Genomic DNA, 25,822 nt, shown 5'->3' with positions numbered 1-25,822 from the left:
AAAGTTATTCACTTCACCTCTCAGTGGTCATAATGTTATGGATGATCGGTATATATGAAGAGTAAAACAAAATACATCAAGTTTAAAGTGACACTAAACTCAGGAGGTAAATCTTTACTCACATACTGTACATTTATGTAAGTACCCTGTTACACAAATAAGATACATTTTTGGTATCACTCAGCTGTAGATCCTCCAACCATCTCTGAATTAGTGCTGACACTGTCCTTCCTTCTAGAGGGTGGCTACTTTTGTTCCCCATGTGTGTTGTAAAGTAGACACCGCTCCAAGCTGGCTCCTCTGATGGACTACAATCTCACTACAAATTAGTAAACTAAACATGAGATTGTAGTCCATCACAGGAATGAGCTTGGAGTGGTGGCTACTTCACAAAACACCCTCAGGGACCATGAGGAACAAAAGTAGCCACCCTCCAGAAGGAAGGACAGTGTCAGCAGGAATTCAGAGATGATTTGAGGATCTATAGCTCAGTGATGCACAAATAAGATACATTTTTGATTATTGTTAAATCTTAAAATACATTTAACTACCTTAACTCCCGAGTTTAGGGTAACTTTAAAATGTTTTAGATTAAAAAGTAACAGTCTACACAGCAATAAGGGAAAAAAAGTGAGCTGTCCTTATTACATACATTTTATTTTTTCGTGTTAATTTTGTCATGTGTTTGTGTATTATTTCATTAAAGTACTTTTTTTTAAAGTGTGTGTTTGTGCATTTACATTTTCTATGCAGTGGCACATGTCCCCCATGGCAGTGCCCAGCTCCCCGTGTTTCCTTTTTGACAATAGCTCACCTATTAACCCTAAATATTAGGCAAAACCCTCCTCGAGTTGAACCTGGGCAGATTCACTCATCTCTAATCAGAATTAAATAATCAGCATATAAAGAGCAAAACTCATTGCTGTTTAAAAGAAAACCATATAAAAAAGGAGTATTGATGCAAACTGGGAAAAAAAGAACTAAAAATATGTGCGTCTGCACTTACAGTTTCCTCTTAGTCCACATGGAAAGTCCCACAAATACCTGTTAAGTTTGCCAGTGATGTCCACCTAATCCAGCTTCCTAAATTCAGAGCAGCGGTGCCACTCTCATGTAGGCTGTGCCTGATTTCACTACAATGGGATGTAAAACTGTTGTAGGTGGTGTGGCTATTAGCATTGTCAGCGCTGATTAACAAGTCTCTAGCCTGTGAATCAGCTACTAGCCACACCTAATCCTGCCCACTGCTTTCTGGATTGCAGCACTGCCTGTTTCCAAAACCCCCCCACTGTAAGCTGTAGTGTCTGGGAGCAGGTGTACATTAGGCACAAATGGAGGATTTGGCTTAGGTAAGAATGGTAAAGTGACTATTTACTTAGTAACTGGATTTGGGACTTGATTAGACTGTCATACAGGAGCCTTAAGTTGTACTTGAAGCTTTTGAATATTTAAATAGTCAAACAGTTATATTTTGGCATGTTTTTTGTCCACACAGGCATGGAATCTCCTCTTCAGGAACGCTCCCAGTATTGTAGTTGTAATCCCAGGTTAGTTCAGTCCCAGCTTTTAGGTAGCTGAAAGAAAAAAAAAAGAAAAGAAAAACTGTATGACAAAAAACAGGAAAGATGAGAAGATTCATAAAAAAAAAAAGAAGAAGAAAAGGATAATGATACAAATATTTACATTTTGGGCACACACTAGCGGTTTGAATCCTCAGGTGACTTATTTTGTTGCTGGAGGACCAAAGAGATAAACTCACTGCAGTTCTTAGCAACACCCACCAATGTGGTCATTGCAAAAAACCAAGACAGGCTTTCTTAATTTATTTTACATTATAGGGAATTCAGTAATGAGGATTGAGAATCAAATCAAAAAGGATGCATAATTGCTGGGCAGACAAACTGACCTAGGACAAGAGAGATCTGCACCATTGCCATACAGCCCGAAAATAGTAGATACCAGCCGGTGATCCGGTTCACCAGATTCCAACTTTTATTGAAATCTTGGATAGACCTACAATAAGTGCTGCTATTCTGTATTTATGTCACACACATGCATGAACTCTGTATAAATTAATTGACTAGACCAAGGATGAGCTAGGTTTTGGTATACCACAAGTTCAACCTGAACCCAAGCCGTTTCCCAACCGGTGAACTAAATAGTCAGTATTGGCCAATCTGCCCTCCTGCCGGGCTGTCATCCGTTAGTTTGCAGGACACTGGCAGCCTCCTCCACCATAACAGACATGATTGATAAGGGTCTGGAATGGATATGGGTGGAAGGTAAGTTGCCAGCAAGGGGCCCATCCTGGAAAGCCCCCACATCCCTGGCTCAGTGGCTGTGACTTATTTGAATACGGAAGCCCCCCCCCCCTTTAGAAAAAAGGGGTCCCCCAGATATCTGCCCACCCATTTGGAGTAAGGGGTATGCCAATTGGGTGGTTACTCCCCTGCTTACTCATTCACCAAAAAAGTGTTACATAGCAAATAAAACACACGATAGATGAGCTCCATTTAAAAAAAAAAAAAAATAAAAAAAAATCTCCCACATTAATTTCTTCTGCTGATACTCCGTTGCAAGCAGGGCTTTGCCGCCCATGAAGCCAAATGGCCACAGGGTGGTGGTGGTGGTGGGGTTTAGGGGTGTCGCGCCACATGCCACTCAGTGCACGTTCAGTCCCTGGGTCACAATGCATCACTGGTTATTAAAAAAGGTGTTTGTGGCTGCCTTTCCAGAGCTAGGAACTTTTAGAAAACTTTACTAGAATCAGTGTGGTGCTCATGAGTGTAGAAGCCAACAAAATCGATAGCAGCTGCATTATAATGCATGTTAAAGTTTAGCCGCGAACAAGTTTACTTTAGATTACCAAATCAAAATAGTCAACAGTGAAAAAGGAATATTGACACAAAAATGGTACAAACCTCTTCGTAAAAAATGCCACCCAGGGGAATTTCTTTGAATGCGTTTCTACAAACACGGGTTGTACAAATAGGTTTGGTAAACAGCTATGCTGTATACAGAGGGAAACATAAAATCAATTATATAAACAAAACAAAAAAAGAAGATACAGAGAGCGATAAGAGATACACACACTAGATACAATGTATAATTATTGCAAGGATAGTTATTAAACATACACTTTGTCATACCCACTCCATTTCAGAAATGTTGACCAGTAACAGTATGAATACAACAAAGTTATGACTTTTGTCACACAATTGGTTGACATTTCTTTGGTCAATTATTTTGTGTTCCATTAAGCAAACATACAGTATGTAAAAAGTCATCCATCACAGGACACATAAATAGCACCAATGCATGTACAGTATCAGGCTTCACATGCAGATGATGTTGCAGTGAAAGACTGAGGACATATAATCTTCTACCGGGAGAAGCAGGACAGCGAGACACCCATCTATATGTTACTACACAAAAGGGAGCCAGAAGCCAGGGAGAAATTGTTGATTATCCCGTATAATCCCTTTCATTGTTCCAGTGCAGGCTGCAATGTTTGTAAGCGGTGGCAGAAGAAAAAATTAGGATTAAAGCAAAATGTATTCCCGACGCTTTACCACTTGTACAATATTATGCTACACTTTGTTCATCTGTATAGTATTGGTTCGAATGACAATTTACAGAAAGTGTGTGGAATGTAAAGGAGAGCCAAATGTCAAGAATTATCAAAAGGTTATATGGTTCTGGAATTATATTTTACCTACAATGAAAGCTCCTCACTGGTTTTGGCGGGGGGTAAGGGGTTTTAAAATTGTATTGGGTATTACAGCCGTCACCACTACACAGCAGTAACATGTCAGAGGCAGAAGATTAGGTCTCGTCACAGGCACAAAATGTTATGCCTTCCAAACAATAATCTCAGGGCACAGAGGTTAAAAAGCGGCCAGTACTGAGCCCTTGTGTTTGACAAATGCTTTTAGGAGAATAGCAATGGAAAGTGACTTATTAGGACAGGTAGGTTCATTGAAATAGGGAGAACTGCACTGTAGTGCAGTGGTGGCAAGTACCTGCACCACTTGCTGTAATACTGCTGAAAAATGAGGGGAGAGCCTCAATATTTCATTATTTGTTTCCTACCAGCACTGGTGCCCAATCTAGGAAGTGCAAATACTTACAGAAAGTATGGCACCTAATAAAACATTCCTCATTTTATTCGAATACTGCACATAGAAAAAGGGATCAATATCTCTTCTTATATTCTTAAACTTTCATCACCCACCACCCTTATTACCAAAGCACTGGGAGCTATTGTATCCTATAATACTTGAGAGCAATTACGTGATACAGCCCATAATAGTGAATGCACCCCTCTAGCTATTCATTTTCCATAATTTTATAAAAGCTCTGCACAGGGATTGACATGTAAAAGGCATGTAAAAAATTGCTATGGTATCAGCACGTTCCTAACATGCAAAACAAGCTACCCGATCTGACATATATAAAAAAAATAGAGGAGATCTTAAGGGCTTGAAAGAAGAAAGCTATAGAAACCATATTAACTGGAAAGCCGTCCCAAAGACAGTTCTCTGAAATCCTATTATAATTATCAGCTGACAAAATGCACAGCAAAGTTTAAGTGACTGAGGTCTGGATAAGATAAATATTAGCTAAATAGTTAGCTAGGTTGATAAAATACATGTCCAGGGAGTTCACTGAAGTCCAAGAGACATACAAGAAAGCAGTGGGTGATGAAGTACTATAGAACCTTTTCTTAACTTGGTACCAAGTTAAATCAGAGTCGCTTTTATATCTTCATGTGTCCTGGGCAGAGAGGCGAAGAGTGGGTTTGTCCTCCGTCAGCTGTTTGGCTGTAGTCAGTGCCAGGACAAAGTCCTCTGGAACTCACGGCGAAGATGCCAAAGTGCACCCTCCTGCTTCTGCCTGGCCCTGGTGCTAATTAACCATCTATGTCAGGTAATCTGGCCCAGGAACAGAATGAAAAAAATGTTGGTTGCCAGAGGAGCTTGTCTTGGATCTCGCTAATATATCCAATTTTGTTTTTGGGCCAGGTTACCCTGTATAGACGGTTAATTACCCCCAGGGTCAGGCAGAAGCAGGAGGGTGCACTTGGCATCTTCACCTTGCTTGGCAGAGGAACTTGTCCTGGATCTTGCAAGGGCAAAGATGCCAAAGAGTGCCTTGCTGCCTCTATGCAAGCCTGGCCCTGGCTTTAGTTAACCATCTATGCCCCGTAACCTGGCCCAGGAACAGAATGTGAACACTGAAAAGTTCATAGAGTACTGGCTAGCATATGATTTGTCCATTTTTACTCCAAGAGTAGCAGCTGAATTTATTCCCTGGATAAAACATTGCCACTAACCGATTTTCCTGACTCCCCCCCCATTACAGTGCTTTCTTTACACAAGAATACTCTATTATATTTACATTTGTCCAATACGTACATTTAGAAATCGTGCCACGTTCCCTTCCTTCGAAGCATCTAAGACCCAAATATTTTCTTCGCTCTCTGGGTGTTGAAGGGCATCCTTTTGTTTACAAGCAGACCGCTGAGTCTCAGTGGACTGTATAGACAAGGTGCTATTATCTGATAAATAACCTGCATCTGTCTTCTCAGCATCTCCTCCTGTTGTGTGGAACAACTTGTAAGTCTCAGTATCATCCATTGCATCATAGTTATTGTATAACAAAAAACAAAAAAACCCACAAAAAACCCCCCCACACTTAAACGATACATTATAAACCTGGTGAAACTAAACTCCAAGCCAAAATAAGACAGAAATTAAGCAGCAGTGAGTGTACTGCTTTAAATACAAGCAGTGTAAGTACAGTAAACTACTGAACGGAAAAAAAGGGAAGGAGCGCAAATAACTGGCGCAGACTGCGTGGAAGGAGATTGACCAGAAAATTACAGTAAATCAAGGTAAAATGAAGTGGGAATGGAAATTAGGCACTCACGTGTGATGGTATGGATTAGCACAATGGTGGTGATCTCCTGGTGATGTTGTCTGGTCATGGTGACAGGCGGGTGTTCAGTGGGCAGATGTGGATCCTTGGGAAGGGGGGGGGGGATGAGGATGCATCAGATTCTGCGTGGAGGTCAGAATTTGTGGAAATGTATGAAAAAGGTAGTACACTTCTTTTTTGTACATTTACATAGATTCTGACCACCGTGTATTTTTCTTTCCTCCACGCCGAGTCTGACGCTTCATCAACCCCCCTTCCCAAGGATCCACATCTGCCCACTGAACACCCGCTTCTCACCATGACCAGACCAGGACACCACAGCACTTTTCAGCGATCATTCAGACACTCATTGTCAGGATAATCCAGCACTTTTCAGCCTGTTCCTGTATCTTTCCATGCTCCATAGCCCGCTCTCACCCCTAGAAGGTGGCAGATCATCCAGAACATAGGGGATTTTTTTGTGGGTTAGCTGAATTCAAGATAAGAGAGTTTACTGTACACGGAATTGACTTTGTATCAGCACCTTGCAGCTCAGACTGGGACAGGAAGCAGTACAAAATGCCAAAGGCTGCGCTGCGGTCCTTGTGTTCTACAAATTGACATACAGGTAGCAAGAAGGAGCACAGTGACGGAGAGATGAGCTAATTAGTTAGCTGCTTCTCCTCTCACGGTCTGTAGAAATTTAAGCCCTACTTAACTTGAGGAGAGAAAAAATAATCAGGTCGCCTGCCAGACAGTTGTGCTGTGTAATGGGAGTACGAAAATCTCAGAACATCTGCAGCAGTGCTTCAGTAACCGGACAAGGTAAGATCAGTTCTGAAGTGCTGCTGCAGATCTCCATTGTGTTATTACCAATGTGTTATGTGCATGCCCCGAGACAGCAGCGTGTAGGGGAAGCAGGGACAGGGGGCGGAGCTGGTGCAGACGAGTTAGATGTATGTCCTGAAACAGCAGCATGGAGGCAGAGACAGGGCTGCAGAGATGGAGCTGGTGTGCTTGCTTTAATTCCCAATGTGTTAGGTGTATGTCCCGAGACAGCAGAGTGGAGGGGAGGCGGGGATGGAGCTGCGGGGACGGAGCGGGTATTCATGAACACAAAGCGGCTCCTACTAGCCTCTGTCACTTAATGGGAGGATGCGGTCGGGATCGGTTCTCAGCATGGAGCTTAGCCCCGCCCACAGTATATTATATTAAAACTCAAGCTTATGTTGGATTTTTGTATAATTAGGAAACTATAAGGTTAGAATAAAAGAAAAACTTCAGGCAGAAATAAACTCCTACTATGATGTTCATCAATACTGCTTTTTGACATCTTGGCAAACCCTGGGAACCAGCTAGCCAGGTTATAACGTTTCCAAAATGCTGTTCTCTGTATTAATGGTAACAAGTAATGGACTTTAAACAGGTAGGATGGATGTATGTTGTATCCATCTGCAACACTACACAGCATGGCTGAATATGTGGCTATGTCTGCCACCAATACAACAGTTTATATGTTGTGATTTGTTCTTCAAATGGAACTCTAATCAAAACCGCTTTTTAATTTGAATAAATCAGGAAAGGATTATAGAACCTCTACCAAATTTTTATTACCGGACAATGGTTTCAACCATTCTACACTGTCCATAATTAAAAACAAAAAACTTTGAGTGGAGTTCTACTTTTAAATGATTAAACTTGACCTGCAGGTATCTGAATGCTATGCTACAAACTGCCATATAGAACACGTGCGTACCTTCATGTCCTAAGCAGCTTGTGTGCATTGGTTTTGGAGAACTGACAGGTATGACAAACTCCTCTTCATCAGAACTGTGCTGCACTGTGACCGCACCCTAAGTGTACAAAAGACAATTTAGTAAAAACATTTGCACCTTTAACTTCTGCTTTAGGCATATGGGGCTATGTTGATCTCTAAATATTATTCAATATTACTTTTGACCAAACATACTAGATATAACAAGGCCAAGGAGAGGTGGCAGAACCCAATACCGCATATTAACCCTGAGGACTGGCCAGAATATGAATCCATTTATATGACCTTGGTAATCGCCTCTAGAGATGAGGAAATTAAACTCACTTCTATCAGTTTTGATATTCTCCCTCTAAACTGCTCAAAGTAGGCTTCTACTCCAACTCCCTCTGCTTTAGGAGATGTGGAGCCATGTGTCAGTCTGTTTACTGGGAATCTTGCATGAACTACCTCTTGCATATCCTTTAAAGCCGTGGTTCTTAACTGGTGGGTCCCAACCCCAAGTTCAGTGGGTCGCGGCGTGCCTTCCACTGTGCTAGGTGAGAGGCTCCTCAGCTTCCCCCTAACGCAGCACTGTCAGTTCTCACGCCGAATAGCTATTCAAAATATGTTGTCCGGGCCCGAGTGTCCACTTGAGGTGGGGTGGCCCACACTGGACCCTAGGCTGAGGTTCCACTTCAGATCTCACACGTTTGGGGAGACTGGGTGGATCTCAAAACAACAACATTTTTTTTTTTAGTGTGTGGTATTGTGCCCGTCAGTGTTTAAAGGGCCCGTTCACACTAGCACAGTATGTTAAATCGCACTGTACCACTCAATCGCACGTTCTGGTGCGGGAGGTGCGTTGCTAGTCATTTGAATAGCACCCCAAACGCACCTCCCGCCCAAAGTTCGATCACCTGCACTAGAAGGCGAGGTACCGCAATGCCATTCGTTCCAGTGCAACTTGACCAAAGACTAATGTGGGTCCTGAGGTTACACAGGTTGAGAACCACTGCTTTAAAAAGGGGTTCTAAAGTCTCTGTTTTTTTTGCCTATATCTACTGCTATCAAGCAGTAGATATAGGCAAAAAGTTTAAAAAACAAAAAATGCTTAAACAGCGGTTTAAACTTACCTTGTTTTCGCAGCGCGCTCCCGTCTGAGAAAACGAAACTGCTCCGGCGGCCGCAAAGCATCTTGAGGCGGGCGCATGCGCAGTTCGGATTCTCGGCCGGGAGATGAGCAGAGACGCAAGGTAAGTCTATGGACGCGTGCACCCGCATGCAGACACCGCTGGATCGGAAGTGCCTGCAAGCAGAGAGGAGTCAATGCTGGATCGGAGAGCCGCCTCACTGCTGGAGGGACAGATGAAAACATCAGGAAAGAAGATCAGATAAAGAGACATAATTTAAGGTAAGTGCTGACATTAACATTGGGGAGGGGAAAAAAAATATCCTTTAATGTCACTTTAAAGAATCTTATTCCAGAAAATGGATACCACTTACTTGGAAATAACATTTTCCCCTATTCTTGTGGAATGGATTTGTTTGGTGTATAATAGCTTGCGCCCCTCTACATATGCATGTATGAACGTATCTATTTCTGGAGTTCCAGCATCAAGATCTTTTATCTCCCATCATATTCCCACCCTGGCCATTATTTAATCATGCTTAGCTTCAGGGGTAAGGGGCTGAGCCACTTAGTCAGTTCTTTATCTACTCTTAAGCCAAATGCGATAACAGTTACAGAAGGTGGATGGTTTTTAGGCCTACGTGATACTGTATAATCTCATTGGATCTCTTGTACAGGTAAAGGGTATGGAACCATCTAAAACCTGACCTTTTCCATGAGCCGCCTTCTGCGTTGCTGGAGAATGGCAGTCTTGGTTTTAGGTCTTTTAACAGATGGAAGGCCTGTATTTCCTACTTGATATCGGCTTATTTTGTTTCTGGGGGAAAAAAAAAAAAAAAGACGAAGACGAGAAATAAAATAGAAAGAAATGCAAATACTTAACCGAGGATGCATTTTTTAGCCTTTGATATGTTCAATTAATATTTGCAGATCACCATATGTTGGTATATTGTTTAATTAGGCAATATCTAGCCATCTATATCTGCTCTAGATCACAAAGTTAGCAATAGCATTAACCACCTTCCCACCACCTGCACCTTGCCATGGGCCCCCACATCTTAGGTCTTGTTCACACCATGTCCACTGAGCTGCATTTTTCTGCACACTACTGCACATGTATTGTATGTGTGAACAGGACACATAGAAAACAACTGTTTTCTATGTGGTCTGTTCACAGCATGTATATGCGACAGTTTGCAGAGAAAAAAATAATAAACAGCTCAATGGACATGGCGTGAACCAGTTCTTTGGGATGGTCTCACTGATAAGCGGTTGGACTCATGCGAAGGAAAATTGTGCCGATGGAGATAAAGTCTACCATTGCCAATTTACCTCTAAAATGCCTGGCTGTCCCTTGCTTTACATTTTATTTTTTTCAGTTTTAGATAAAATTAGCGAATGGTTAATGCCACATCTAAAAAAAAATAAAAGACAGAAAACATTAATAGATGTTGACAAGGAACAAGCATGTGTAATTAAACTGATAGTGAAATCAGAACTGCCATTGTTGAAGCTAGTTGATTGACCTTTAGGTTATGCTAATCAAATATAAAAGTTTGACAAAAAAAAATAAAAATAAATGCCACAATGGTAGCCTCCACATTTCTAATAACAGGTTAGAATGACCTTAATTAAAATGACCGTAATTAAAAGGAGAACTATGGGGTCAGGGCTTTTCCCCATAGTTCTCCTTAGGGTAACGGGAGGACACAAACTAGCGTCCTCCCGTTACCCCAAGCTCAGTATACAGCGAGCTACAGCTTGCGGTATACTGGGACGCCGCAGCCGGAGCTGATCCCGACATTGATGCCGAGATCAGCCCAGCTGCGTGAGTGACAGCTGGCTCTGCCTATCTAGAGGCAGAGCCAGCTGTATCCGCAGAGAGCCGTGACAGGATCGAGAGGCGATCGAACGCCGGTATGTGTTCGCTCACCTCCCGATCTACTGAGCCGACCTGTGACAGTCTCATAGTCACAGGTCGGCTAGAACTATGAGGTGAGTGAAAAGCACTCACCTCATAGTTCTCCTTTAACAACTACTGCTGAAATAACATTTCAGCCACAGAGAGATTCCATAACTTTAAATCAATCATAGCAAGTGGGTGGCCTTGCGATAAGAGAACAGAGAGGCACAATGCATTGTGTAGGAAGAGGAGCTGCAACTGGCTCTCAGCTCAGGTGGAAGGAGGCATATAAGGGCCTACCTAGCCATATCCAAAGACACTTGCTGCTTTGTCATCACTTTGAGCAAGTGTGGGGTTAACGAGGAGAAGGGACATACAGTTGTGTGAAAAAGTGTTGGCCCCCTTCCTGATTTTTCATTGTTTTGCACATTTGTCACACTTTAATGTTTCAGATCAAACAAATGTAAATATTAGTCAAAGATAAACACAAGTAAACACAACATGCAGTTTTTAAAGAAAGGTTTTTATTAGGGGAAAACAAAATCCAAACCAACATGGCCCTGTGTGAAAAAGTGTGCCCCCTAAACCTAATAACTGGTTGGGCCACCCAATAACTGGTTGGGCCACCCTTAGGAGCAAGAACTGCAATCAAGCGTTTGCGATAACTTGCAATGGCCATGTGGGTTTGGATTTTGTTTTCCCTTAATAATAAAAACCTTTCTTTTAAAAACTGCATGTTGTGTTACTTGTGTTATCTTTGACTAATATTTAAATTTGTTTGCTGATCTGAAACATTAAAGTGTGACAAACGTGCAAAACAATAAAAAATCAGGAAGGGGGACAACACTTTTTCACACAACTGTATTGTGCATGTTGGAGAAGGTCAAAGGAGTTGGGGAAATGGTCAGGAAGAAAAGCTAATCAAGTTAGCTGCAGAGAGGGTAATAGAATTTAGGGATGCTCCACGGCTGACATCTTGTACCGGCGCTTATGTGTGCCCAGTTACACTATTGTACACAATCGCTGTTTCACAAGTACAGTATAACTAAAGTATAAAAATAATATGGTTTCCCTTTAAAGTTTATCTATATGGTGCGTATACTGTATATCAAAAACAAACAAAAAAATGATTTCCCTTGTAGCTTTACTGCATGTGTAAGGACTTTCACCCCTCAATCTTTTCTGATGCATTATATTTTCTGACCATGAGCCACTGCAACAAAGCTATAATATAGATACAATACCTAAGATGTATACCTGATTGTGATTTTAGGTTGATGACTTGAGCCTGAAGTTACTCGAGTATCTCCAGGCTTCTGTCTGCTGGAAGAATTTGGTGGAGGATTAGTGACCTCAGAGTCCGAGAGGGAAATGGGACGTTTTCTTTTAGAAAAAATGGAAGCGGGCTTCACACATGGACTGGTATCCTGTGTGTTTACATTTGAAGAATTCATTAAAATCTGACCTACAAAAACCAAAAATATAAATAAAATGTAATATATATATAAAAATCAAAGATGTAAATGTAGATGGCATTTAAACTTTTTGCCATTTGAAAAATTATTAACTGTGGCAAGGGCCCAACAGGCACACCCAGTACAGGCTGGAGGTAGATACAAGACCAGTCACCCTGCACAAGGAGAGAGAGCAGCAGTGACCGGTCTTTATTACAGGAAGCTCCTGATTCGAGGTAAAGTTTCACAAGATGTAAGAGTACACAAGTCTTTTGTATTTAGACAATATTTGTGCCTCCCCAACTTCTGCTTTAAAGAAGTTGGGGAGGCACCCCCAATTATATATGTTTTGAAAGCAGAGGACCTATAGAACAAAAAACACAGTAGCCCCAATATTGTATGTCCCATGTGGTTTATAAATGCATATTTTCAGTTATACATTTTTTATTATAAACGTTTATCGCACATTAAGAGATTGGTTAACTGAAAGTTCGGGATCAAACTATAAAACAGGTCAAAAGTTCTAAAAGCGCTAGGAGATTTTAATAGTAAAATATAATACATATTTAAGCCCCATTCACACCAGATCTGTTGCGTTGACATCCATTGGCACAGCCAACGCAAGGGAACCCAAAAATGTATAGGTGTGAGTGGGGCCAGTTCACACTGTTGTCTTGCAGTTCGCTGGGGAAAAAAGTATTGTACTTAAATCCTGAATATAAAGATGCAACTTGCCTGCATAGATGCACACAAAGGTCCCTTTGTCAATATCATCCAGACAGCGCACCCCCCAGCCTTTCTCTATGGTTTTGTACACCTGAAGTCGGACTTGAAGACCGTGCTGTACAACCCGGTTCTGACACATTCTTCGATCACATTTACAAGAAACATTACATTCATATAGCCTGCAGTGAAGGATAGTGTTTGTAAGATACAAAAATCATAGAGCTTAACAATTTTTGTATGTTCCTATAGCAAACATCCCACTACACATTTAATACACTTCATCAGTCAGAGATAAGATCAGGGATGGGCAACTCTGGCCCTTCAACTATGCTTTAACTACGAATCCCAACATGCCTCTGCAAGTCATGCCCGTGACGGTGAGTCTTGCAATGACTCATGGGACTTTTAGCTGGAGGGCTGGATGTTACCCACACCTGGATAAAATGATGTTGACAGTAGTTCTAGGAAAGCAGGCTGAATTTCCACATGCATTTCATAGCAATCAAAGCTTAGATTTAAAGATTGTGAAATTTCGTTGTTTTTTTTTTGTATGGTTTTGTTTGGTTTAGGGCTAGGAGGGGTTTTTTTTTGTAGCCAAGACCCTTAAAAGGAGAATTATGAGGCGACTGATTTTTACTCAGCCTCATAATCTGAGCCGACCTGTGACAATAAAACTGTCACAGATCAGCTGTTTCAGGGCAGATCGGTTCTCCTGCACATGCGATTTGTGATGCCGATCTGCCCTGGAACAGCTGGAAAAGCGCTGGAATGCTTCACCTATTGGCGGTCACACATTCCACCGCCGAAAAACTGGGCGGGATTACATTGAAATGTGTGACCACGTCACCGGTCACACATTCCAAGGTAGTCACAACCTTGGATAGAACACCGCCATCAGGGGGGTATGGCCGGTACTAGGGATGCACCGATACAGATACTAGTATCGATATCGGTGCCGATTCCGAGTATTTTGGCGAGTACTTGTCCAAATGCTCCGATGCCTAGCAGAAGTACTTCTGGTATCAGGAAGCCGGGCAGAGTGAAATGACGCGCTGCCCGGCTTTTTGATTGGCCGGGAAGCTGGCCAATCAGGAAGTTGGCCTTGTGAGGTAAGATTACCTTACCTAAGTAATCGGCGCCCGGCTTCCTGATTGGCCGGCCAGACAGCGGAGGAAGGCCGCGTTCTCGCTGGAGAGGCCCCAGGGGTGACAGGCTGCACATACTAAAAGGTAAGAGGGGACATTCTTGTTAAATCGGGAAGCCGGGTGGCAAGTCTTTACATGCTGCCCGGCTAATCAGGAAGCCAGGTGGCGAGTCATCAAACGCCGCCTGGCTTCCTGATTGGGACTTCCGTTACTCGGTAATTGGTATCGGCGAGTACCGAAAAAAAATTCTAGGTACCAAAACACCGGTATTCGTGCATCCCTAGCCGGTACCCATGTGAGGGGCCTCTTACATGGGTATCAACTGTACCGGGGCGGCATGGCAGAGGTGACAGGGGAGGGGGTGGAGGAGGCCAGGCCCCAGCAGGTAAGAAGAGTTGGGAGGAGGTAAAGGGATCCCGACGAACAGACCACCTGGGACCCTGCAGAGCCCATCATAGAGAGTCTCAGGTGGGCTATGCAGGATCTATGGTGTGCTCTGCAGGGTCTCAGGTAAGTCCAGCACGCTACTGCAACAGATCAATGGAGGAGGCGGGGGCCAGTGTGATCCGCTCTCGGGAGGGGGGCCCCCCCAAGATAAAAGCTTGCACCAGGGCCCTTTGGTTATTAGGTCTGCCACTGTGTCTCTTTGTAGAAGCGGCCCTCTTGGTGGAAACAGAGCTTTGCTTCCTCATGTCAGAGCAGTCAACACGGGGAACAGAGAAGCACAGCAGTAAAACACACTGGGGGCTTCAGCTGTCATGGTGATGTGCTGGGCTTCTGGTGTGTCCCTGTGCCTTTAAGGAGGGATGGGCTACCTTCAGGCATACCTGCACTCAATTTGTCCTTTGCTATACATGCTCCAAGATGGAGGCTCTCATAGATTAGAGTTAGGACCACAATACACAGAGGAGCCTTACAAAGGCAGAGTGGTTTCCACGTACTTTCGAAAAGTTGTGCAACTAAAACCTCTGTCTTTAACGCACATTGTGGGACAGTAAGCTTCTTTTTTTTGCACGCATGCTGGTAAGTGTGTTTGGAAATGTTTGGGTTTTGTAAGAAGCACAGCATTGACATCACCAAATCTCCTCTCCAAATCTTCTGAAAATAGCAATCACAGACAGCAGTGTCTTAGATCTGCAGCACTATTTTTCATGAGGAAAATGAAGACGAAAAAAAACCCCGAAAAAAGGGGTACATTTTTCAGGGAACAGTTCCTAGGTAAGATGCTCCCAAGAACTTAGTAAAGTTTCACTTTTTGAGTACAGGTTCACTTTAACAAATTAAATAAGGGCACAGAGAAAAATTGCTGTTGCTATACATTTGTTCACGTGGGGGGATATATGGTAGTCATGCTAGCCATACAATGACAAATACAACTACTTTATAGGATAATCAGCACAAGGGACTTTCAATGCATACAATGCTTTAATTCCTAAAAATGCATCAGAAATGTAACACTATTATTACTCCATACTAAAGATGCTACATTTCAGGTCCTAACCAACCCTTTTTCAAGCAAGATTTGTAACGGCATTGTGCAGATTCTCTTTAAAAGGTGATGTGTGAGATCATTTGGTTTTTGTACAATATACATACTGCAAACCTCACAGAAATGTATTTGCCCCTACTCAAAACTAGCGTACATGCCTCCTACTTACCCAGTGGGAATAGGAACCTGGAGGCGTTTATACTTATAACCATTTGTAGGCATCTGCTTGGGTGATGACACATAATTATTATATGCTTTGGCTGTCAGTTGCAAACATGTACATGTTGACCTAAAAAGAAATAACATGATAAAGAAAAGTTAATAGAAGAAAACAATATTGTAGCATCATATTCATTTACAAGTTTAAGCATTTGCTTTATTGGTTTTGGGCAGACATTACACAATCGATAAACCATGTTTACATACAAACCCAATTATGTGGGAAAAGAAAATGTGTGAAGAATATGACTAATAGGTATAGTAACAAGAAATTGGCGATATGGCAAAAAAAAAAAATGGCAGCTCTGAGGTGAAGGTAAAGTCAGAAACATGAAACTTTGCTGGGAGGTAGGAATTTTTGACAAAAGTTTGCAAAGTCTCTTCTGCCCCCCCCCCCAAATGTTTTCCTATTTTCCCCAGCGAACTTCTATTTTCTGTGTACACTGTACAGCGCCGCCATGCACTGTACACACTTCGCCCACTCATGGCATCTCTAAGAAGCTGTGAATGGGTCTGATGATAGGGAGGCTGTAACTCCTATGTACCCATGGGCAGAATGTACATCCTCTGTGGCCACCCAATGGCTGAAGAGGAGCCCCAAGGAACCCAGAAGTGTTGGTGGCAGAAGGGGACTGGAGCAGAAGACCGAAGATCTTTCCGATAGCACTGGAGAAGGGCGCACTTGTAAAGCAAGTATGCCCTAATGTGCAAGCATCCTATGCATACTTGCACATTAGGGCAAAAAACAGAACCTTCTCACAACAGTTTACTTTAGCTTTAACAAATAAAAAGTAGTCAGGAGTGGGGCAGTTATTTGCTCAGCTGTATCTTCAGAGCTAACTGTCTTTATCCTGTGAGTTTTCAATACACTCTGAAGGGAATTTATCAAAACTGGAGCAGGCAGAGTCTGAAGCAGTTGTCAATGGCAACCAATCAGCATCCACCTTTCATGTTCAAACCTTAACTGAACAAACTGGAAAGAGAAGCGGATTTGGTTGCCACAGGCAACTGCTCCAGATTTTATCTGCTTCAGTTTTGATAAATTCCCCCCTCTATGTCTATGGAGAAAACACTAGTGCAGCTTTTTTAACCAGGGTTCTTGCAAAGTATCCTAGGGATTCCTTGAGCTATGGCTGATTAACCCTCCATTTAATGGAGTCTTCACAGCTTTGCAGCCAGTGCCACATGAAAGAGCCAGCTGGGCAACACCAATAATCTTTTTAGTGGTCTGTAAGGATGGGATTCTGACCACCACTGTAACATTGGCATTCTTCCCAATCACCCCCAATGAATTCGGTTTAGCAGGAGTTTTCCCGAGACCTGAAAATTCTGGAGTCAAAAATGTTGAGAAGGTTGCACTAGAGAGTAGATGATGCAATATTATTGCTCCTCATGCTTCTAGATTCTCCATAGGAATGTATAGCTGGTAACAATAGTGGTTTCTGCAGCACCTGAACAGCAGTGAAGACCTGGGAGTGTTCAACTCTAGCTTGTTCCATACCATTTATTCCCCCCCCCACAAAAAATATAGACTGTACGTACATACAGCCTTCTGTTTCCACAACAAAGATTTTGTGGATCTGATGGACCTGTTGTATGGTTTGGACATTGTAACCGCCCCATTTTACTTTTTTTGTTCTTATATATGTTTATTAAGGGGTGTGGTGCCCATCCCTGCTGGTTAAATTTTTAAGAAATTTTCCTTACACATCTAAACAGCCATCTGTACAGTCACAGCATCCGATAAAAAGGTCGGTAAAATTATTAACAAAGTATCCCCGCGGCCATGGGCTCTTCCTATATGTAAAAGGAGATGGTTTGGTGTCATCAATCTCATTGCAGAGGGAGACTGGCACCAGCTCCACATCTCTGCTTATATCTGCTTCCTGAACTGCTGGATCCGTCACTGGCTTTCTCTCCAGCTGAAGGAAAGTGTTGAATGAAAAATAGTCCAGAAATAAAAAGTGACACTTTGTCTCAAAGAGGTAAGAATGCACATCTTCATAGTTTCGCAGACTCTTTCCACAAGGGGCTTTGTAGATGACATCCAACTGCCGGGAAAGAAGGTCAGACTTGGCATGCCACCGATGGAATTGACACAGGAGCGGGAACCGGAGTGGATTTCCTCTTCTGTTGAAGTATGGATTAACTTCAGAGAGGCATGTCTCTCTACAGGTATGTTCCAAAAAACAAACATGTTGTGTGATGAACGGTAAAGGTGTGTCAGATACATCAGGGTCTGGGCCTGTCACCTCTTCTTTACTGCAGAGGAACACAACACAATGCAAATGTCATCAAAGTTATAATCAAATGTAATAAAACCTGACCCAAATATGATTGCAAATTACCCAATAATAGGAGAAAAAAATAAGATAAGCTGAGCACTATTCCCATCAAAAAATAATGCATAATAGTGCCAATACAATTTGAGAAAAAGAACAGTAGAAAATAAGATATTGGTTGGATAAATTATTTATCTTTATTGGGTCTGTGTGCCTCTAACAGGCAGGTGAATCTGAAAGAATTCAGCAGAAATGTTTTTTCTTCCATCAAAGTGGACCTTTACCCCCCTTTCACTAGTTTTTCCATTTGATCAAAATGGACCTTTACCCTCCTTTCACTAAAACTACATCAGCATGCAGCTATGCATGCTGATTTGAACATTTCTTACAATAGTTAAAAGAAAACTATGGCCAAACCTTTTTTGGCATTCGTTCTCTTTTAGGTCACAGGAGGACATTTACCATGTCCTCCGGTGGCCGAAAACACAGCATATAGTGGGCAGAACCGCGCAGCAGCCATAAAGGATCCACCCCGCTACCTGATTTGAGAGGCAGAGTCAGCTGTCAATGCTCACCTCTGCCCCCCCCCCCCCCCCAGCACTGGAGGGACAGAGAGAGGGGAGAAGAGAATCACTGCGGGAGTGGTGACTAACAGTCACTACTCTCTGCAGGGAGAAGATTGGGAGCCGAGTGATCAGCGGTATGTTACCGCTCAGCTCCCAATTAGTAGAGCTGCCTGTGTGAAACTGCAGCTGTCGCAGATCGGCCCTAACTATGGGGATGAGTGCATTTCACTCTCCCCATAGTTCTCCTTTAAACAAAAATTTTTGCATTTACTTGCAATTACTATTTTTCCACTTCCAGTTTGAGTGAAGCACTGGTGATGTAGCCCTGGCTTCACAGATGCATCCTGGGAAGGCTACATCATAAGTGCCTTTCTGGGAAAGCTGGTTGTCTGAGGGCAGCCAAATTGCACCTGCACATCCCACCAAAAGTGTCAAAGCCCAATTTTAGAGGACCTTGGACGTCATTGGTTCTTATTTAATAACAAGGTTACCAAGTTTACAAACCTCAATTAAAAAAAGTGTCAAACAGACCAGGTAATACAGTGATAAGAATACAGATTATAAAAGTAACTGAAAAATATTGCTTTTCTAAAATCTCAAAATAATACACTCCCCCATTTAAAAAAGTTGGTTAATAAAGTCAATTCACACATGTAGCTTCGATTTGATGTGGTCTGATAATTCTTACCACCTTTCTGGTGATTGATCCTCATTTTTTGGCAGTTCAACTGTATTTTTATCTGCAAGAACAAGAAGGAATGAAAATAAAATGACATGAACACTTTGAGCTACAATGCTCTTTTATAGTACAATGTATTTTCCCTGCTCTACTTTACCACAGCATTAAAATGCATCTAAAACCAAGAACAAAATATTATATATATCTAGATATTCAGAACAAAAGGAAGGAGAAAAGAGAAGTCCATTGTTAGGGCTTAGGCCCCATTCACACACAAATCGTAGGCCAGCGTAGGGGGGCGTAAGGCCATGTTGCCCCATAGAGAAGGACGGGGGCTGCGTACTAATCAAACGCAGCACCTGTACTTCCCGGCAGCTGCATGGTACGGCCCCGCACGCAGCTGTACATGCTGGCCGATTTGTGTGTGAATGGGGCCTTACAGATACGTGAATACCAGTGGGAAAACTCATGTTTATGTATTCCTTGTATTACAGTACAGTGCCATTTAACATTCTGCATTGCCATTTAACATTAAACACAGTGGGGCATGTTTAAAAGAAAAAACAATAGAGCTAATAAATGTGCCTGCATTGTCCATAATAATATTTTGTAAAACTGAAAAAACAACAACAAAAAAAAGTGAGGGAGAAGAAAAAAAAGGGAGACAGACGATTGTCACACACACAAATTTTAAAGGGGGTTTCCAACTTTTGGGCACATAAATGGGAATTCCCTTCCAGGTATAGCTCTCAAGTGTGCAACAAGAAAGTAGCAGAGTATGACACTACTGCAGGCCAATGTGGTAATGTCATGACATGCAAAAAAGTTTTAAATTGCATCCTCTTTTGCAACTAATTACACTAAAGGTGCCTATACACCTGACGATTATCGTACGATAATCGCAGGTGATCCCGCGATCGTACGATAATAGACAGGTGAATGGGCAGCGTGCGACCACATTTACTTACGGTGGCACGACTTTCGTCTTACGCGCGCGCTAGAAAACCCGCCACAAAATCGTGCGATTTTCGGCAGGTTGGTAGCGCGATCGCAAGACGAAAGCCGCACGGGCCGAAGTGCGCAAGTGCACACTGCCCGCTCGGCATTGCAATTATCGGCAAGCCCTCCCCTCAGCCGGGGAGGGCTTGCGATGATCGCATGTACGATCTGCCTGTCCAAGATGGGCAGTTCGTACGAAATTTTAAATCACCTTATTACCATCGCACAACAAAAGTCACGCAATGGTTGTAAGGTGTATGGGCAGCTTTAGAGGTCAATACAGAGCAGAGGGAGGGCAGATCACAACGTAACCAAACAAGGTCTGATTACTATTTGCATAATAGAGTGTCTCAGGTGTTGTGGATCCTGAGTGGCTCTGGATAGAAACTAACAGGTTGATTTACTAAAGGCAAATAGGCTGTTCACTCTGAAAGTGAATTTGCACTTTGCATGGGAACTGTCACTTTAGTAAATGTGGGGAAGCTCTGCTGACATTCCACCACCCAAATTAATGTGCAAGCAGAAACACTTTAATTTCTTTTCTTTTTTTCTTTGCATGTGATTGGGTATTCTTTGCAAAGTGAAATGTCACCACATTCACCAAACTAAAGGCAAACTTTCCCTGCAAAGTGCAAATTCCCTTTAGGAAATCAACCCCTAAATGTGAGTAGGAACCTGAAGGTGCCAGCTGCATCTTCATACAGCCAATTTCCAAGTGCAGACATGTTTAAATGTTTTTGCTGTTAACCGGGGAAGTACAAGGATGACACCCCAAAGCCTACATCTTAGAAAAAAAACAAGCCAGCAGGGCATGTTCCAAATCTTCTATCTTGACATGCTCTCTATTCAGGTATGCATTACTTGGCTTCTGCTTATTAGTCACAAAACCATGCCTAACACAGAATAAAGCATCTAAGGAAAGGAACAATCATGCAGAAATTGAGCTTAAAAAAGGAGAACTATGGGGTCAGGGCTTTTGCCCATAGTTCTCCTAAGGGTCACGGGAGAAGACAAGCTAGCGTTCTCCTGTGACCCAAAGCTCAGTATAACGCGAGCATGATCAGACAGGGGAGGGGGGGAATCCCTGCAGGGAGCCGTGACAGTCATGGCTCTCTGCTGGGGTGGAGCGAGAAGTGAGCGACTAGGTGTTCACTCACTTCCCGATCTACTGAGCCGACCTGTGACAGTTTCATTGTCACAGGTCGGCTCAGATTATGAGGCTGAGTGAAAATCACTCGCCTCATAATTCTCCTTTAAGTGCAGCTTTATGAATCTCAGATTTATAGCAGGCTGCAGGGACTCCTTTGACACTGTTGCTGTAATGCAAAGATGGCCTCAAAAAGGCCTACTTACTGCAGTCATAAGATTCTTGAGCTAGTAAAACGTCTTCACTCACCAACAGGTAGGCACTTGAGTATTCTAAAAAAGCAAAACATTAAAACGCAGATCACCTACAGCAAAACGCATAATGATGCAGACTTGTAGGACCACTAAACATAAATTGTAACTTTTTATGTTAAAATGTTTAATAGCAGCTATATTCCAGGAAAAGATCAGAAATAATATTGAAAGTGACTCATGCCACTGTTCTTAGTATCCCATCTAACAGTACCGGTGCATAGAGGTTGTACTAAGCTCTTTACTGATTGCCCTTCTCATGCCACGGCTCTCTACCAATCCCTGGATTGTAGCTGTGAAACCTCTATCACCAATGCCATCACATGTACTGTAGATGTCTCTGCGAAATTGGAGTAGTCAATTGTGCAGAGGTGGGATAATTAGTCTTCCACATACAGCACTACATATCGTGTTACAAATCCCAAAGTCAAGGACCGTTATTTTGCTGTGAGGAACAGTGGTGTGTGTATCTTATTTATGTATCACTCGGCTGAAGGTCCTAAAAATCATCACTGGGTCTACTTTACAACACACCCAGGCACCAAAAGTAGCCCCCCTCCAGTAGAAAGGACAGTGTCTGCACCAATTCAGAGATGATTTGAGGATCTACAGCCGAGTGATACACAAATGAGATAACATTTTTTTTTAAAGAGTTATGGTATTAAATGTATTAAGATTTAACTCCTGAGTTTAGTGTCACTTTAAAAGGAGAACTATGGGGTTAGGGCTTTTCCCTATAGTTCTCCGAAGGGTAACGGGAGGACACAAACTAGTGTCCTCCTGTTACCCAAAGCTCAGTATACTGCGGTATACTGAGACGCCGCAGCTGAAATGGATCCCGATAATTATGTCTGGATCCGCCCAGCTGCGTGAGTGACAGCTGGCTCTGCCCATCTAGTGGCAGAGCCAGCTGTACCCACCCCCTCCCCGTCCGTTCAGCCAGTCAGCACTGGAGGATCGGACAGGGGAGGGGAGAATCCAGTCACTCCCCTGTCACGGCTCTCTGCAGTGACAGGATCGAGAAGTGAGCGAGCGCCGGTATGTGTTCGCTCACTTCCCGATCTACTGAGACGACCTGTGACAGTTTCATTGTCACAGGTCGGCTCAGATTATGAGGCTGAGTGAAAAGCACTCACTTCATAGTTCTCCTTTAATATGGAGGGAACTGGGGGGGGGGGGCTGCTTTTAGTATTAAAGAAGAACTATGGGGCAAACTTTTTTGCCCATAGTTCACTTCATGGTCATGAGAGGACATATATTAATGTCCTCTGGTGACCCAAAACTCTATTGCCTGCTATATACCAAGATCGCAGAGCCGCATCGCAACAGGAAAGGATGCCGACAATACTGTTGAGATCCACCCCGCTGGATGATTGACAGCGGGCTCTGCCTATCTAGAGTCAGAGCCAGCTGTGCCCGACCCCTCCCCTGTCCGTTCCTCCAGTCAGCGCTGGGAGGATCGGAGAATGGAGGGGGGAAATCCCTGCGGCGAGCGATGACCAATAGTCACCACACTCTGTAGGGAGATGATCGGGAAGTAAGCGATCAGCGGTATTGGTTCGCTGGCTTCCCGATCAATAAAGCCGACGTGTGACAGTTTCAAGAATATCGTAGGAGAGATGAGGCATTGAATGTGAGAGTGCAGACAGTCAGATGATAGGCAAAAGTAATGTTATCTGATGGGGGCCAGAGGGTATGGTCAGTATTTGAATAAGATCTTTCAGGGGCTGCAGTAGGAATTGGGGCATCATAAAGAATGCCTCTGGGAAAAGGGCCATCTCTTACAGCGAGTATTCTTAAACAAGGGTCTTACAAGTGCATTACAAACATCAAGAAAGGAAAACCCAATTCAAGCACAATGAAAGTGAAATGATTGGATCCAGGATTAGCCAGAAATTATTTGCTAACCTACCTTTGTCTGTTGCAGACCCATCTTTGATTTTTTGCCACAGCAGCCTTAATTTCTTCTCTACTTTTTTAAATATTATGTCCACCTTCCCCTGTGCTTGCTGATCTAGCCAGAATGATTTTGTTTTACTATTTTGCTTCACCTTAAAAAAAAAAAAAAAAATTTTTTAGCTGTGTACTGAGGTTAGTTAAGAATAATATGTACAGCTAGTACCGTTCATCAGGTTACTTATAAAGCTATAAAACACACAAAAGAATTTTGCAGTAATTTCCTTTTTCAGGCTGCTTTCACCTTATTTTCATCTATTGATCCTGCCTGTAACACTTCCTATCCTAGTGTGACAACTCTCATTCACTGTACTGTATCGATGAAGCAGCATTGACACCCTAGGCTCCTTTCATAATTTGGACTGTTCGTAGGTTTAAATTTACATTGAAGCCTAGCTTCAGCTGCCCTCGTCTCCAACTCCTTGTAACACCATTTCCTCAGTTTGTCTTGTGGTGATAGAGAATTAGCTCCAATAGGGTTACAAAGGGCAATTAAAATATTTGCTGGCATTTGTATCTCTGCACTAACCAACGTTTGATTGTTTGCCCCCAAATAGGGACAAAACAGTCAGCCTACGTTTGCTATACTGTGTTATCAACCATGACCGAAAGAAAACTGTAGTGGATCCTGGTGCTCTGGCAAGGAGACAGAGAATGAGCAAAGCACATTCATTTCAAGAACCCGAGTACTGAAGAGACTAGCTGGATTCACAGATTAGATCCCTTAGTCAAAATGTTAAATGTGGAGCAAGATACTGTATTTCTACTATCATGGGATGAATCAGGCTGCTGATTTTCCTCAGGGCCCCTTATATCAATTTGTGTCAAACTATAAAAGTATATGGCTATTGTAAACTTAAGCATCACTGCCATCTAGTGGCCGTTTTGGGATACTGCAATACAATTTCTCTACAGAGGATGCCATGTTTTTATTTTAAGTGACATTAAAGCTTAACTTTTTTTTTTTTTTTCTTATTTGTATACACAGGACACCCGTGTGGGATGCAGATCCTGTGTGCTTTTTTTTTTTATTATTCCTTTAATTCCTCGTTTTCTAGTGGGTCCCTGAGGCGCTTTCCCTTCACCTCCTGCATGGGTGCCACCAGCAGCTAAGTAGATGTTGTGGTGGCACCAGTGCATGCTCGTCGATGTCGCCGTTGGCTTCCCAGGCTCCACTGTCCCTCGTGTGAGGGTCTTCCCTGATATAATCGGAGGAAAGATCAGCGGCTTCTAGCCGCGAATCTCTCCGCCGATCATTGGACCCGTAAGTGATGTGCATTGCATTACATCACTTCCGATGTCACAGTGCACACTCTCTGGCTCCTAGAGCCAGAAGAAGCTGGTGAAGCAGATCTCCGCTTCCTCAGCTTCTTTGGGGCCCCTAAGTGACATTAGGGGTCTGGAAGGAGGACCTGTCACATTATATTTGCTATTACATAGGGGACTTGTTAGCCCCCTATGCAATAGCAATAAAGCCGAGTGTTAGCATAAACATTTTTTTTTTAAGCCCCCCGCCACTCCCACATACAAGCGCCAGATGCGACTTCGTGCAAAAGCAAAAATTGCACCACACATTACATATTGTTGCGAGCGGCGGAGTGAGAGCAATAATTCTAGGCCCATCAATCACGGTTAGCACTAAACTGACGAGCCGTAAAAAAAAAATTTAAAAGCGTCGCCTGTGGGAAATTTTAGGTATTGTAGTTTTTTGTGGTTCCGCAGACTGACGCAATTTTAAGGCCTGAAATGTTTGGTATCTATTTACCCGGCGTGTCCCTGTCTTATATTTTACCAAAGAATTTGGCATTATTTCCTGTTTCTGTGCACTAAATTTAATTTTAGTGTATTTTATCCTAAAAATACTGGTTTGATAAACATTTGTGCAAAAACCGTGCAACATAAAAAATTGCAACCAGCATCTTTGTATTCTACAGGGCCTCTGCTTTCAGAAAATATATAATGGTTTGGGGGTTTGAAACTGTTTTCTAGCCAAAAATTCAGATTTTATCATGTGTGTGCGCAAATGTAGAGAGAAAGTTGCTGGTAGGGATGCACAGATACGTTTTGAGTACCAGTGCCGATACTTGGCATTTACACAAAAACTACCAGGGTTGCAGCTGGGACCTGGCTCTAGCGCTCCACCACTGTCCTGAAATCATTAGTGGATATTGTTTTAGAAAAACTCACATGACAATAAATAAAAGT

At 42.7% G+C, this 25,822-nt stretch overlaps 1 protein-coding gene across 1 annotated transcript; it reads right to left on the bottom strand.

The window, feature by feature from the left end:
- Window positions 1-1,426: 1,426 nt before the first annotated feature.
- Window positions 1,427-24,896, bottom strand: SETDB2 (SET domain bifurcated 2). Its single transcript, XM_018569505.1, has 13 exons — window positions 24,750-24,896; window positions 23,574-23,706; window positions 21,617-21,682; window positions 19,274-19,325; window positions 17,445-17,999; window positions 15,688-15,807; window positions 12,864-13,063; window positions 11,962-12,169; window positions 9,510-9,618; window positions 7,676-7,772; window positions 5,418-5,599; window positions 2,922-3,010; window positions 1,427-1,574 (listed from the first exon to the last, which is right to left on the bottom strand). Exons 1-13 carry the CDS (start codon window positions 24,894-24,896, stop codon window positions 1,457-1,459), a joined length of 2,076 nt encoding a protein of 691 aa, XP_018425007.1. The 3' UTR covers window positions 1,427-1,456.
- Window positions 24,897-25,822: the final 926 nt, after the last annotated feature.

Source organism: Nanorana parkeri, unplaced genomic scaffold, assembly GCF_000935625.1.
Source record: "Nanorana parkeri isolate BGI_ZX_2015 unplaced genomic scaffold, ASM93562v1 scaffold1345, whole genome shotgun sequence".
NCBI classification, from domain to species: Eukaryota; Metazoa; Chordata; class Amphibia; order Anura; family Dicroglossidae; genus Nanorana; species Nanorana parkeri.
This window is presented reverse-complemented; position numbering and strand designations above follow the sequence as displayed.